Here is a 15,192-nt window from a genome sequence, read left to right on the forward strand (position 1 = left end):
TTAATCTCTAAGGAGTCGTGACATTTAAATCCTCCTGTCATGGAGCATGAGTGCCAGCCATCCTGAGCAGAATCAGAGCCGATCACAGCAACAAAGCTTTCTTGTAGCTCAGTGGCTAGAATGTGGCGCAAGCAACACCAAGGTCATGGGTTTGAACCCAGGGATTGCACCTACTCAAATAGGAATGTATAGAATCATGCGATGTACGTCGCTTTGGATCAAAGTGTCTGGTAAATGGAAAGCCATCCAAACACATTCCTGTCTTTTTTAACATTGGTCAGCAGAACTATTGAAAATTGGGCTTCATTGGCATTCATTCACACCTCCGGCTGCCAGACCATAAAGAAGTTCCTCTGCAGAATTTAATCCTTTAATCCAGCCTTTTTTTCTCCTCCAGATCTGTGCGCGCACCTTTATACGCCTCATTATTGCCAATCATTTGAATGCCAGTGCCCACTGTCACCTGCCCCATAATCTGGTTACTTCATGCAAGAATTAGTATGTATATTTAATGCAGAATCTACTTTTCTTTTTCATCCCTCTCTCCTCCATCTTGATGAACGCACGAGAAGAGCACAGGAGAGGCTGGTTTAGCACGTCTGCCAGCATCACCCTAATAAATGACAGCTGATTTATGCATCTGTATTCTTTTATTTATAAAAAATAGCAAGCCGGTCCGATATCTGGATATTAATAATACAAGTGGATCCACTTTGATTAGGCCGGCGCGGCGAGCTGTGCATATTCAGCATTACAATTAAATCTTCTGATGTGAAATAGGAATGACACACTAATGAAGCGAGCCAGCGAGCCTGAACCAAGACTGTCCAACATCATTATGGGATATCTTAGATGAAGAGTAATTACGCGGGGAACACTGAAATGTCATTAAAAATCTTCAGTAAGTGATTTAACCCGCCATTCCTTACTAATGCCAGCCTGTTTTTTCTCTCCTCTCTTTCTTATTTTTCCTTCCTCTCCAGAAAGTTCATCTTCAGAAGTTGTGGAGGAGAAAAAAAACAGCGTGGATTTATAGAGTGATACAATCGAGTGTCCTAATTTAATTTTAATTCGCTGTGGCGGTGCTCTGTACTGGTGGTATATGTAATTGAAATCATTCTTTAATAAATTCTGATGAATTGGCAATTAGGTCGAGGGCTGATTCCAGGGGTCCGTCTGAAACTGATAGTGCTGCTCCGTTATATAACTCAGACCCTTTTAAAATATCAAATGTTTGATTTTGATTACAGATGTGTCTATTACAAGGTCATTTATGAGATTATTAAGACTGATTTGACTTCTTTGTACTAGGGAATAACATATCAAAAATGAATACTTTATAAATAATATTTATAAATAGTATATAAATACATGACATTTTTTTATACACACTAATTGTATTTACAATTAAATACAATTGATAGAATAAGGAGTATATGATAATCCTGTAAATAGAATTATATAGGTGAATTTGATCAGGTATATTTAATAATCATATATCTAAATTTTATTGTCAATTATATGTGACAGCTCTGTTATGCCAAACTTAACCACATTTAAAAAGGAGTGTTTTTTATGTGCATGTATTATGTGTTGTTTAATTTTATGTAGGCTATGTGTTTTAAACATGTGCACCTAAAAATCCTTTTTTTACATAAAAAATATGCAATTTAGGAAACTTGAATAAATCAATTCTTCTTAGGTTTTAAATGCTCGTGGAAGTTTTGTTTTTGCCTTAAATCATTATTAGTCACTCTTTTAAAAAAGAACAGTGACTATGTTTACATTTAATTTACATTTTACTATTGATTTACCTAGTTGTGCCAATGCCAAACAAATTTGCTATTTTACACGTCTGTTACCATGCACAATAATTCATGCATTTAAACATGAAATAAGTGGTTTAGTGATCTGTGATATAATGTGTCAGGGGTTTGGTGGCTGTGCTGAAAAGCCAATCAGTAATAGGGCCACACTGAGCTGAGAGCAGGAGACAGGCGAGTGTGCACCAGCAACCCTGAGGACAGATGAGGGGGGTCTGAGAGAGAGAGACAGATAGACAGACAGTGAGAAAGAGAGAAGGAGAGCAAGCTGTCCAACCCAAACGTGCCTTGCAGCTATGCAATTATTTTTTGCAGTGTGTTCCAATATCAAGTCGAGAGCAATGCAAATTATTTAAGACGCATTTTTTTAGGAGCCGCAATTATAATAATGATGATCTCAATTAGCGTCGCCATCGCCTCGGACTATTTAGCAGGCGATGCTGCAGCCGCAGGCGAGTCCCAAATGGAGAGCATGCGCAGTCAGGCCTAAGCGGACACGAACGTTTTTGGGCTGAGAATTTGTAAACCCGAGAGGTGTTTTGATATTTTCAAATCTTGCGGTATTGAAACGATCACATTTTTAACATTTGACTTTTTTAGGCATTTGGCAGACGCTTTTATCCAAAGCGACATACATTGCTTTATCCTATACATTTTACATAGGTATTTGCAATCCCCTGGGTTCGAACCCACAACCTTGCTCTTACCACTGAGCTACAGGAAAGCTGTATATCACACAATATACGGGCACACAAACAGACTTTTAAAGAAATATACAAGCTATATTAATGCAAGTGCAAGGGCCTTTATATTCAAAATTTCTAAATAAATCGAAACCACGTGGATTTAGGCAACTTTAAAGCTCTAAAAAAATAAATAATAAAAAGGCAAACTTCACGTTTCTGCTTCATAGAAGTGCATTCCCGTAAATGTGATTTTTGTATGTTTTTATATCGTTTATAAGACGCGCTTATTTGAAACGTGACAAGTATCTCCGTTACCTCACCGACAAAATGTATGCTGACCTATTTCAGCTCTCTCGGTTCATGCTTAAAGCCGTGCACCGCTATCCCATTCTTTTATTCATTGCTCTGTAAATAACTCCACTTTATGAAAAGCAGTCAGTGTGACTCACACATACCTCTAACCACAAGCCATTATTATTTCATGGCCTTTGAAAGAGGGGTCTGTAACGCGCCTCGCGCTTTAATGTGTGCGCTCGCTCTGATGTTGTGTGGTACACAGCGGCCTTTGTTGCGTGTCGTACGCAATCCCTCACTTGAATTCACAAACATTTCCACGCGCACGCACAGCGCGGGGTCCTGAGGGGAGCTTGGGAAACTAAAAAAACAGCCGCCGTAACTTCACTAAATCCTTGGTGTTTCGAGTCTGATGTCATCACGCAACCGTGCTTTTGACCATTTTAACCATCATAGGTAGTTAAGATGGTTAGAGTAAAGTGAGGGTGTGGGTAAGACTTAAACACCAATAATTTAGTCAAAAGAAATAAGTCACGCCCACTGATCTGACTCGAAACACAAGGATTTAGTGAGGGCCCGTAAAGGCTGGGTTATACTCGACGCATCCGCTAGTACGCTTGGATGCGCGCGTCAATTATGACGTCATCGCAGTGTTAGCAGAAGTTCGCTTTGGGTCAGCGCGAGCTCATTTCGGGTGACGGTGTGCACACATTTTTGTGACTGGAGTTGTCAACATGAACAGCTTTGAATAGCACACTGCAATCGTAGGCGCGGGGCACTTCTGATTGGTCGAAAGAAAAACTCCAAATTTCTCTCAGTGACCAGACGAGGAGCTGCTTAAAGATGGATTCTCAGAGGTCCTTTAGAGACGTCTTTGTGGTAAAGCCGAATCCCTTCGGAGCGGAAGGCCAGCGCTGGGGCGGCCCATCAGTCAAGATAAAACTGCTCTGAATGAAAATGAGCGGCGGGTCACACTGGGGACTCGAGTTCAATGACGGCCCGCCCTGAGCTCTGCACGTGACTTTGACAAGTACTTTGCTTTTACTATTTCATGCCTTTTACAATCTCCTGCAAATTTGTGGTCAACGCTCCTTAATTTCAAAGGCAGAAATGAGGTTAAATCACATCTGTCTGCGTTGACCCAGAGTAAAAAGTACAGTTTCTCTGGGAAAAGGGTCAAGCTTTTTATCTGAACAAAAGAAGGCCATGAAATATGCAAGAAAGATTGTTTAAAATTCTTCCGTGGATTATTTTTATTTGATACAACACAATCTTACAGCAATTCATAACTATTATATATTTGAGCAAATTGATGGTTAAATTCTTCTTTTTCTCTGCCTTCTTTAACGCGTAATGTCTCTAAAAACTTTGTATTATTCTCTCTCTAAAATAAATTGCTTTATTGTTTTGCATAAAAGTGTTTTTTTTAGGGGTGGATCTTCATTCTTACTTTTTCATTTTTTTTTCTTTCACATTTTTGTGCAGTGACTAATTTTTATACAAATTTGTCACCTCATAAAAATGACCTTTTGCTCAGGTTAAATATGTCATTTACAGACAAAGTGTATTTAATAAGGTAGACCTCATGATCAGGTCACTGAAGGTCACGAGTTTATACCACACACCCTCATATTTGTAAGAAATGGTCGAGCTGCACACTATACATATCATCTAAGTGAGCACATTCATTATTTTTGCAGTTCTATTTGGCGACACAATTAATATTTTAACAAACATAACGTGTGTCATTTGGGATCACTCAATAACAAAGATTTTTGATGATCTTACCAAAGCAAGGCATGACGGCTGCTCTGTACGCCCCACGCTATGCATTATTTTTAGAGAATAAATTCCAGCGGTCCCCTGAAAGCCACGCTTTCAACGTACTAGTAAACACAAAACACACTGCAACTCGACTGGGGGCCGAAGACCAAAAGAATGAAATGAAAATGCATGAGAGATGCGCGATTTCCCCACAGAGGTCAGGCTGCATTCCCAAGCAGTCTTTTTAAGTAAGATGCGGTGGGCAACGTCCTCCTCAGATCAAAGCCGAGGATGGAGAACACAGGCCCCGTCCATTACGCCCACCTCGGCCCACACGAGCGCCGCCTTTCCCCTCATCTAAACAACACTCTTGGTGCTGGGAGCGGGAACAAAGACGTGTAACTTAGCCATTAAAGTTTTATTGTTTTTTCCCCGCTTTCTTTATCGAAGTGTTTTCCAGTTCCTGCGACGAGTTCCTCCACGTTGCATAAAAGCATAACGCAGCCCTATTTCCACAGACTGCGTCTTGGCGAGATAAAAGATATATGTGTACAAAAAAGTAAGAACTCCCTGATGTTGGAGGTAGACAGTTGCTTTTCAAATCCTAGTTTTGGTCCTTTATTTTATTCAGCAGTGAAAAGCCATGGATACAGAAAATAACGCCCGTTACAGTTCTGAATCGTGACCTCTACTCTCGCAGAAATCATTAACATACGGACACAGTACACGGTAATGAAAAGTATCAAAAAACGAGTCTCGATTCGAAGAAAGGAAACCAAACCGAAAGCAAAAACAACGAAAAGGTTTTCACCAATTACATAAACATATTTTTGCTACAGTCCCAATTTACTGTATACATAAGGGATCATATTCCCAGAGAATGATAGTAGTAGAAAGGATACATGACTCAACCGCTAGACGTAATGCTTTAGAACGTATGCACAGAGGTACAAGCAATAAATACACACATTAGGAAAAGCCTTACAGCTACGCAACGCAGATGCAGGAAAAAGCAGGTTTGCTATTCTTAGCAAGCAATGAGAGAACAGTAAAAATTCATGAAATTCAGGAAATAAAAACACTGATCTTTTCAGCTTAGAAAAAAAAATGCCTGGTAAATTCATGGGTCCACCAACATTTTTTCTGATCTTTTTACATAATATGCACAGTTATCAAAATACAGACAAAATTATTCCAGAAAAAATCCAGACAATCCTTCTAAAATCTATCGGAGGAGATTGCCCATCTGGAGGTTTTTCTGGTGTTATGTGCAAGCAACTATTTTAGACAATTTTTTCATGTTTTTACAAAACCCATGCAAACTCTACAGGTAATATGCATTCTGTGGCTGAGAGTTTCTTTTGTCCGTCATCCCCCCCCGCCCCCACAAAAAACAAAACGAAAAACAAAACAAAAACAGTATAGCTGAGGTATGCACACTGTATAGTCCATCATCCCGTGTGTTTGTATTATATGCGTTTATTAATTCTTATTTCCAGTCCACCAAATGAATTTAGACATGCACTTTTAATAACACAATATTCCCTTACAGGTATTTTTACATATTCATTCTACAAATGTTTGAGGACAAACTATTTCAATGCAAACCTTCCATTATCTGCCTTTGGGAATGTACACTGGCTGTTGGCGATGCCTCGTATGAATCAAGCGGGAAATGCGTCGACGTTTGTGGCATATTCTTTTTTGTTCAGAAAGAGTTGTGAAGAGGTAGAACCTTTAAAAAAGCCTTTTTGGATAAGTAGGAGAACCCTTTTTTTTGTATCTTTTTCTGCGTCCTTATATTTGGTGCGATACAATTATCTTCAAGTCGACTTGCTGACTCCAGCAAAGGAATAAGCTTTGTTCCTGTGTCCAGCTCCATTTGTTTTCTTTTGGAGAGGAGCGTATTACTTATTTGTGTTTGTGTGTGCTAAGCTAGCAGCCAACCTCTTAGTTTGGCACAAAACTGGAACAACTGCACAGTATGTTTCAAGAAAAACTTTGACATAAGTTACAATACAAAGCAGTTACCAGTTTCAGATGGGCTTTCTGTGGTAGGATTTTACCAGAAATAAATAAGAGGAAAGATAGCAGATCAGAGAGAGAGAGAGAGAGAGAGAGAGAGAGATGCAAAACGAGACTTTGTGTCATTTCAACTCCATCTGATACAAGAGGCAGAAATCTGTGTAACTTTGGTTTGACTGAAAAGAGAAAGGACTATTAAAGCAACAACCGCTTTGTCGATGACATCAGCAACGTTCAAATAAAAGCGACCGATTTTTCTAAGTTAACCTCAAATAACTGGTGGCTCCACCGGACACGGTTTAACCACAACCCTTCCCATGATCCAACACTACTGTGGCTGTGTCTATACAGCCACAAAAGTCCACAATGAGTCTGAATCAATGGAGCAAAGCAAACATGAGCTAGTCAAGGACTTCTCCTCATTTGCTTTGACAATAGAACCAAGCCACATCGTTTCGTATCGACTTGAAATTATGACCTTTTTGGCTTCACTAGATATCTTTAAAAGTTTGGTTACGATATTTTCGGTTTCGGCTCTGAAGAAGTTACGGATATAAGACATGACACATCGGACAGTCACAATGAACAGTACATTTCACAAGTAAAACAATGACAAGGTGAGTTGCGCAAATAATAACAACATAGTAGTACAAAAAAAGGAAAAAATAAACTCAGGATTTTCTTCTGCATTTCCATCGATACGCATATGTTTATTTTGGTCATGATCCCTTTATAGCTGCTCATTTGCTCTACCACATGACGGTAACGGGGTTGACCAGCATCATGAGGTCGGAGCTCTCCATCGGTCAAGACCAAATTACATCCAAATCACTTTGATCTGTGTGCAGGGCTAAAGGAGACGATCCCAGAGGTTATTCGAAGGTAGTTAGCGGAAAGAAAGCATCTCTTTGTACTAGTCACAGAGGCCTGACCAAAGAGTCTCGGGGCTTCTGTCTAAGCTATTGGCCGTTAGTGTTGGCTTTGGTTTCTAGCTGTTGCCTGTGACTCTTTGCAGGTAGACAAAGCTTTTGAACAAGTAGGTTAAGAGACTAAAAGACTCCCATTTTTTTTTTACTTTTTTTGCCTTCTCAGAACGGTGCTGGCACAAACAGTTAAGATCGCAACTAAGCTTTCAGCAGTAACAGAGCTAGTGAGACTGGACACCTACTTCTTTTCTACTTTTTTGGACGGCTGCAACAGTCTTTGTACCATGGTTGTGTTATTGACGTGCCTTTAGAAATGCCATTTACAGTTGGTGGTGTAGAGGTGACGTAAAGTGAACATGGGCTGTGTTGCAGGAGGTAAACAAAACAACAACGCAAATAAAAACGATGAAAAACAAATACTGCTTTTTTCCTTTTTAGACTTGTGTTGACATACAGGCAGTGACGCTAATAATACTACTCATGTGCAAAAAATAACAGAGCAACAACTTGAATTGAACCAGCAATTGCATCTAACATTGACGACTACTGTGGCTTGGATATTCACAAACTTAAAACGGATTTTTTGGCAGTATATGTGGCCGTTAGCTTTCTACAGAAAGGACCCCGCTCCTGTACTCGTGTCTTTTCGGTCCGTGAGCCTCGTGTTCGTGGTGTGAGGTGGCCGAGCTGATTCCAATGAAATCTCGTCCTTTGTTGTGTTCCTTTATTTTCTTTTAAAAAGCAGACGTTTCATGTCTGTCCATCTGTGGTCCCTAAAGATCTGCGGTATAGATATTCTTCGGGCCAGTCTCCAGATGCATGCTAAATAAATACTCCCCCTCTGATTCCAAGTCTTTGCTTTTCTGTGGTTGTGGATTAGTTGAAGGGCGGGGCCTGAAAGGGGTGGAGCCCCAGCGGAGGGATGGGGCAAAATAGTCACTCCAGGTCCTCCGATAGGTTGCCCTCCTCAAGCTCCCTGTCCTCATCCAGCTCAGGACTGTGATTGGCTGTAGTCACCAATGACATCGGACAGTCGTCGTCGTCCATGTTTAGTGGCTCCTCCTTAACGTGAATTGGAGGCCTGTAACGATGCAAGAAATGTGAAACATTTAGAGCGAGGTCTACTTAAAAAAAACAACGCAAAGTCTATGCACACAGCTATGACTTTTTTAATAATGATCCGATTTTGGATTTTATGTAGGTCTATGGTTATGTACTGTCAATGATTATTAACAATGAATCACATCCAGTTAACATAACATATGTCTGTACTGTGCATATTCATTTTGTATATAAATACAAACACGTACATGCATATATTAAAGAAAAATATAAAACACTTTAATGATTGGTAAATATAATTAAATACATGTATGTGCCTGTGTATGTGTTTGTAAATACACAATTAATATTGTCAGTACTCAGAGATATATTATGTAAACACAAATTATTCTGGATGTGATTAATAGCAGTTAACCGTTTGACAGGCCTAACTGCAACATTATTAACATGGCTGTAACTTTCAGAATTTGTAGAAAGAACATGAAACATGTATGTTGATTGTATACTTTAATGAATGAATACAAAAGTTTTAAAATATAATTTGAATTGATTTAACAAACTTAAAGCATTTTGTATATCGTATTATTTACATAGCAAGTTATTTTTACAGAGAATATTTCTTCAATTTCGCTCAGCCCTATCAGAATCAAGTATTTTAGAGAGCCATAAAATAATAAAAAATCAACATTCAACATGACACTGCAAGCTTATTTTTAACCATAAAGTTTTCAAAGTCACAAAAGCGATTGAACTTCGATTAGCGATGCGAAACCACTGATCGTAAAATACATTCACCGCTAAAAAACTTTACTGACGGCACCGGCTATTTAAAGAGGAAAAAATAACTGGCTGCAGCCCCATTATAAATAATGGAGAATTTCTCATCCTCTTGCCCCTCAAGCAAAGGGGGGTTCTTGGGTGGTGGGGCCGGGGTGGATCTTGCGCTTTTTTTATCTTGTTAATAGAAAGTGCAGCCCTTCGTTAATATGCAGAGGCCGTGGTGGCACTTTTCAAGTGGAAGACAACCTGCAGCTAGACTCCACCATTAATCAACTTCAGCCTGCCAGTTCCCTCGGACACCATGATCCATGTTTTTAACTCCAAATGGATGAATATCTTTACCCACTGTCAATAAACGTATGGAGGGGGGAAAATAGCGTGAAAAAAACACGCTGCTCGAAAATGCCGAAGAGCGGAAGTGAGGTTACTAACAAGAATAATAACTCTGTCATTCACAAACAAGGCTTAACATGATCTCGGCCCTTGGCAGGGGGAGAGGTTTGTGCTACCGTGATAAATCTGACAAAACCTAATTATTTCTGACACGTCCGACGCATCAGAAAATCCCTCTGGACTGGAGAGAGAGAGAGAGAGAGACCTCCTTATCAACCAGTCTCTGTATTAGCCATGTCTGGCTGCTCTCTCCTGGGCTGCACTCATCAATGACACAGGCAACTTTGAATATGAAAAGAATTTTAAAAGGTACAGATTACTTTAATATTTATAGCCAAATAGATTAATATTCAGATGTGGAGACGGAACTGGTTGTTTCTGTACTTGGTGAAGTGGTGAGAGAGGAGGAATTGGGTTGGCCCCGGTGCGGAGGAGGTAAAGCAATTAATTCAAGTGCGGTTGTCAAACAGTGTGGTTGTGGATGTCCCATCATGCTTTGCTCTCTATACTTTCAATACTTTCCATTCGCAATTCTCTCTTTTGTAATGTTCTCTATTTGAAATGTAATTTTATCTTCATCACAGCCATAACAATAAAACCACTGTTAGTAAACATCTATTTATTCATCGTGATGTTTTATAAGGCTATTACAGACATCGTTGACCGCCAACGCTCACCTAACGTTCTGTCAGCCGCGCTTATCGTACAATAACAAACAGAAATATGCTTAAGGGTATTACGCAGAGACAAATGATCCCGGTCAGTCCACCGTTCCACCGGCCATTAAGCCCGACACAGGCCTTTACTCCTAATGCCAAGAAGCATGGCTTACAGTGCTCATTTGCATTAATTATAAATCAGCCGCATGCTTGTGTGGTCGAGGAGGAAGAGAGAAATGATTAGTCCTCGCTTGTCCCGTCTTCACTGTATTAAGATGTCAGGATGACTCATTTAGTGTTTAATGAAAGGCTGGCATGAGAATCTGGTGCCTGTGCCAGTCTGGGTGGCGGAGTGCCCGAGTCGAGACGATACATTTACTCGAAGGTTTCGCTGATGATCGTGATGAGACCATTGCTGTACACTACAATTTTGGGTCATTTGTCTTCTTTTTTTATGGGATTTAGCAGCTGCTGAAGAATTTGGTTTCATAATAAATCGAAGATATCATGTTAGCAAACATTTATATGTATATAATATATAAACAGTGTTGGGTGGAACTAGTTACTAAATAATTAGTTACTGTATTTTAATTACTTTTGCCTTGAAAAGTAAAGTAAGGGATTACTTTTATTTTGTGTGTAATTTAATTACAGGTACTTCTGATGTTATTGAACAAAATACTTTCTAATATATTGAAAAGTGGAAATGACGTCAAAATTATAAGTCTAATTTAAAATATATGCTTTAATGTATCCTTCTCACATTTGTATACTTTGGTCAGTTAATAAGAATAATTTATTCAGTTATTTGTGAATTATTTGAATGAACTACATGAGCCGTTTCATGTCTATCCTTGAATCAATTACCTAATCAAGATTGATGTAGAATATAGAAAATAATTAGTAATAAGTCATTAAATAATTTTTGGAGAGAGTCATTTGTACAATCATCTAATTACACTATTGAATGTCATTATTAACTTGTAATTATTCACTTTTTCAAAGTAACTTTCCCAACACTGTATATAAAATATATCTACATTTCTTGGGTTTTGCATGCTAGCAAGAATCAAATAAGCAAACACACACACACAGAAAGCATTAACCTTAACATGTTCAGAAAAAAGGTTAGTCTGATCGTTCCACGCGTTTTTCTCCGGAGACCAAATGTGGATGTGTTGTTCTCTTTAGCCACTTCATTATTAAATGAAAAGCCACTCACAAAACACATTTCTTCCATTTTCAGCATGTAGAGGCCATGTAAGAGAGATTCAGCTTCTACTGAGCATTTATGTCCTAACGCTTCAACCACAAAAGAGAGACGAAGAGAGAACATGACCGAGAGACATGCAGTCGGAGTTCAAGAGAGAGAGGCTAAAAAACGCATTGGATCCGGTATTAAAAGTTAAATAACCTGAGGGAGTGAATATACAGGGATTCTGTCTGGATCTCAGATTTGGCCCAATTCACCCAACTGTCCCACTTCAGTCCGTTTAACACACATTTCTAGGATCGCTCTTGAACGTCTGCTGTGTTTTTAAGCTAATTGGGTCTTTGGGTTAGTATCAGCAATTGTGTGCCGTCTTTGGCTCCGTCTGGAATAAGAAAATGCGGGGACACCGGGCGCAGGTAACGCGTGCGAGTGTGTGTCCGCTGCTCTTAACTGGGATCTTTGGTTTGGTAAACACAACATGAGTGACATCAGTGATTAGGCCGAGCACATGTTCTATATCTCGATTCCTCCGGCCCACGCCGCATTAATCTTTTATCAGCCCGAGCTCTCTCTCTTTTCTCTCTGTGAGCCATTAAAAAAGATGGAAAGGCAAAGATTTTAAAGTAATTAATGATATAGTTAGCTGCTAAATATTAATAGGAACGGTCTTGCATAAAATATAACGTCTAAACCTCTGTGACGCAGACGGTGGGGTAATTACAAGAGAATCTATAATTATGGCAGCTTTACCTATTTATAGGTAAGAGCTGTAATCCAAGAACCAAATGTACACTTAACCTCAGGGCGAGATAGATTTGTTTTTTGAGCCGTTGAGCGCGAGTACGAGTACACACAGTAGTTTATACACAAAGAGTGTTATGGATATTCACACCACTGCCAGTTTCACTGATAACAATACTGACTTAATAAATAAATATACATATATTAAAAATCAATACTGGTCTGTTTCCTTTAACAAAACTCACTAGTCTTAGAAAAAACTATATATAATAATATTAAACTGCCTAATATTTTACACTTCAATATAAAAAGATCTAATCCTAAAATTGAACATAATTCATTCTGAATATTCCTTAATTTGGAAATATGTCACATAATGAAGTTGCATGTGCTGTTAATGGTGTTTCATGTCTTTAAAGACATAAAAAATCTGTCATCATTTATTTCAACCTCATGTCAATCAAAACCTGTATTGTTCTTGTGAAACACAAAAGAAGTTATTTTGGGAAATGTCTTTGTGATTTTGTGTCCTACAATGGAAGTCAATGAGGGCTAATGTTTATACACATTCTTCAAAATATCTTCTTTTGTGTTGTGCAGAAAAAAAGATTTTCAAATCATACACATTTGAAATGACATGATAGGGAGTAAAAACTCTTTTTTGGGGGACAATCCCTTTAATTTAAAAGTAATCTTATATTCAATTTTAAAGTAAGTGAGGTCGTGTGTGAACTCACAGGTGGGTGTGTGGGGAGTAACCGGGGCTGCTGTGTCCGTTGGTGTCCAGGTGATCTAATGAGCCGTTGAGATCCTCGTGCATTGTGCCCTGTAAGAGGCTGGTTGGACTTCCACCCATAAATCCTTGAGGGCTGGAGCCCATCAGACCTGACGCGCTGCTGTTCATCAATCCTGGGTTACCCAACAGAGGCAAAGATGTCTCCGCCAACGCAGCCTATGAGATTACAGGTGTGAGAATAGAATACTTTCAGCTGAAAATTCATTTTTTTACACCTCATTCCAAACCGATTTCCTTTTCTTAAATTAAGTAACTTCTAAATTATTGCTGAAGAATCAATCTGTGCCACATTTCTTCACGCGCCGCGCAGATAAAAACAGATGAAAAGTGCACGAGGTGGCAGAAAAAACCCACTGGAAAAGTTTCCAACCCTCTTTTCGCCTCCCGTGAACAGCGGGGTGAAAAAAACTCAAGCATCCAAACGATAATGAACCCCTCCGAAAACTTCACCTCAAAACACTTGAAGGAAAAAAGACTCTTGACATTTTTTTGCCGCTCGCACATTAAAGTTATATACAGTGATTAAATTTTTAAGTTTTTGCCACGAGCACCTCGCTGGCCGACACGGCGAAGCCAAATCATTTATGACAGTCTGGATAAATATTAATGATCGTGCCCTCGCGTTTGTGCGGGCTGCTTTCAATCTGAAGCCGGGCTGGCAGAGAATGTACCCGACTCCACCACACGGTGTCCTTCTAGGCTCTAACAGCCTGTGCCAACCTGCCTCTCTCACACAGACTCACAGCCGGCCGTTTACCTGTAAGCTGGCGTTCAGAGCCGCCCCGTAACCCAGACTGGATGGGAGATTTTTCACCAGCGTCGGGCTCCTGAACACAAAAACCCAAATTATGAACAACACTTACATCAATTCAGATATAGATAAGACTCTCTGTGTGTGTGTGCGTACCCAGTGATCTTCTGAGATCTACGCTTCTGATACTCCATTTCATCCACGGTCCACACGGCACCCTTGACATTCTCCACCCGTACGAAACACTTGTGCAGACTGAGATTGTGTCGCACTGCGTTCTGTGAAACACACAAACATCCATTTAAAACAGACCCCTTTTCATTTTAAACAGTGTTTTATAGTCCAAAATTGCACATTTTATACAAAAATATTGTTTTCATATTTTTGCTTTCCGAACAACTTTTCTTGAGAAAAAATAAGAAACTACTACCACCCACTATATCTAGTTAAGCACATGCAAAATCTGAACCATTTTAGCCTTTTGCAAAAAAAACACTTCACAGATAAATACAAAATCATGAGAATGTTTTTCATACATTTGAATGCAACAATAACAAGGAATTTCGTTAGAAACTAGTTCAATTTGCGCTCAAGTAATACAGCCTCAAGTCATGAGTTTTTCACGCAGCTTAAAGTCTGCAATTATTAAAAGAACATAAATTAAAAGTGTGACCGACGAAAAGTGACCCATAAACATTCATAATGGAGAAGCACATAAAAATAAAGAAATACCAGCACGTGACTAGTCCTCGTACATCGGCGTGAAAGAATCTAATTAAGACATGTAGCAAAGAAGCCAAATAATAACCTTTGCTCATATTACATTTTTTTCATGTTTTATTTGAGGGGCGTCTGTGTTGTTTGTGCTGCGAGAAAAGGAGAGAGAGGGGAATATAAAACCCCCTCATAAGCAGATCTCGCATCTGACCTGAAAATCCCAGGATTTGATTGATCTTAATGCCCATGGCTCTGAATATGATAATTTTAATATTAATGAGCAAATGAGCACTTTTATTATGCATGCTATATAGTTATAACTAATAAGCTGGCGGGTTGAGATCTCGATCCCCGAGCTGAGCTGATGAGACCAAGTGCAGATATTAAATCACCTTTCATTCCGTTTTTAAAATTCTCTCTGTTAATCAAATGACGAGCCCATCGCCGGCCGACCCTCACAAAAGAAGAAGCGGGGAGCCTCCGAATGGAAATTCCTGCTCCGCTTTTGTACAAGGAGGGACCCAAATTTCCCGAAAGCCTGCCTCTTTGTTCCACTCGGGAC

General features: G+C 39.3%; 1 protein-coding gene across 7 annotated transcripts in view; it reads right to left on the reverse strand.

Moving 5' to 3' along the window:
• Window positions 1-5,180: 5,180 nt before the first annotated feature.
• foxp2 (forkhead box P2) overlaps window positions 5,181-15,192 on the reverse strand; it is a 90,195-nt gene continuing 80,183 nt past the window's right edge. For all 7 annotated transcript variants that reach the window (XM_056748613.1, XM_056748609.1, XM_056748606.1 and 4 more), the window contains 4 exons: window positions 14,070-14,191; window positions 13,920-13,989; window positions 13,104-13,318; window positions 5,181-8,599 (listed from right to left, as the gene is read on the reverse strand). In XM_056748613.1, the coding sequence (XP_056604591.1) occupies window positions 8,455-8,599; window positions 13,104-13,318; window positions 13,920-13,989; window positions 14,070-14,191 (552 nt within the window). In that variant the 3' untranslated portion in view covers window positions 5,181-8,454. The remainder of the gene's footprint in view (window positions 8,600-13,103; window positions 13,319-13,919; window positions 13,990-14,069; window positions 14,192-15,192) is intronic.

This window comes from Triplophysa dalaica, chromosome 5, assembly GCF_015846415.1.
Source record: "Triplophysa dalaica isolate WHDGS20190420 chromosome 5, ASM1584641v1, whole genome shotgun sequence".
Classification (NCBI taxonomy): Eukaryota; Metazoa; Chordata; class Actinopteri; order Cypriniformes; family Nemacheilidae; genus Triplophysa; species Triplophysa dalaica.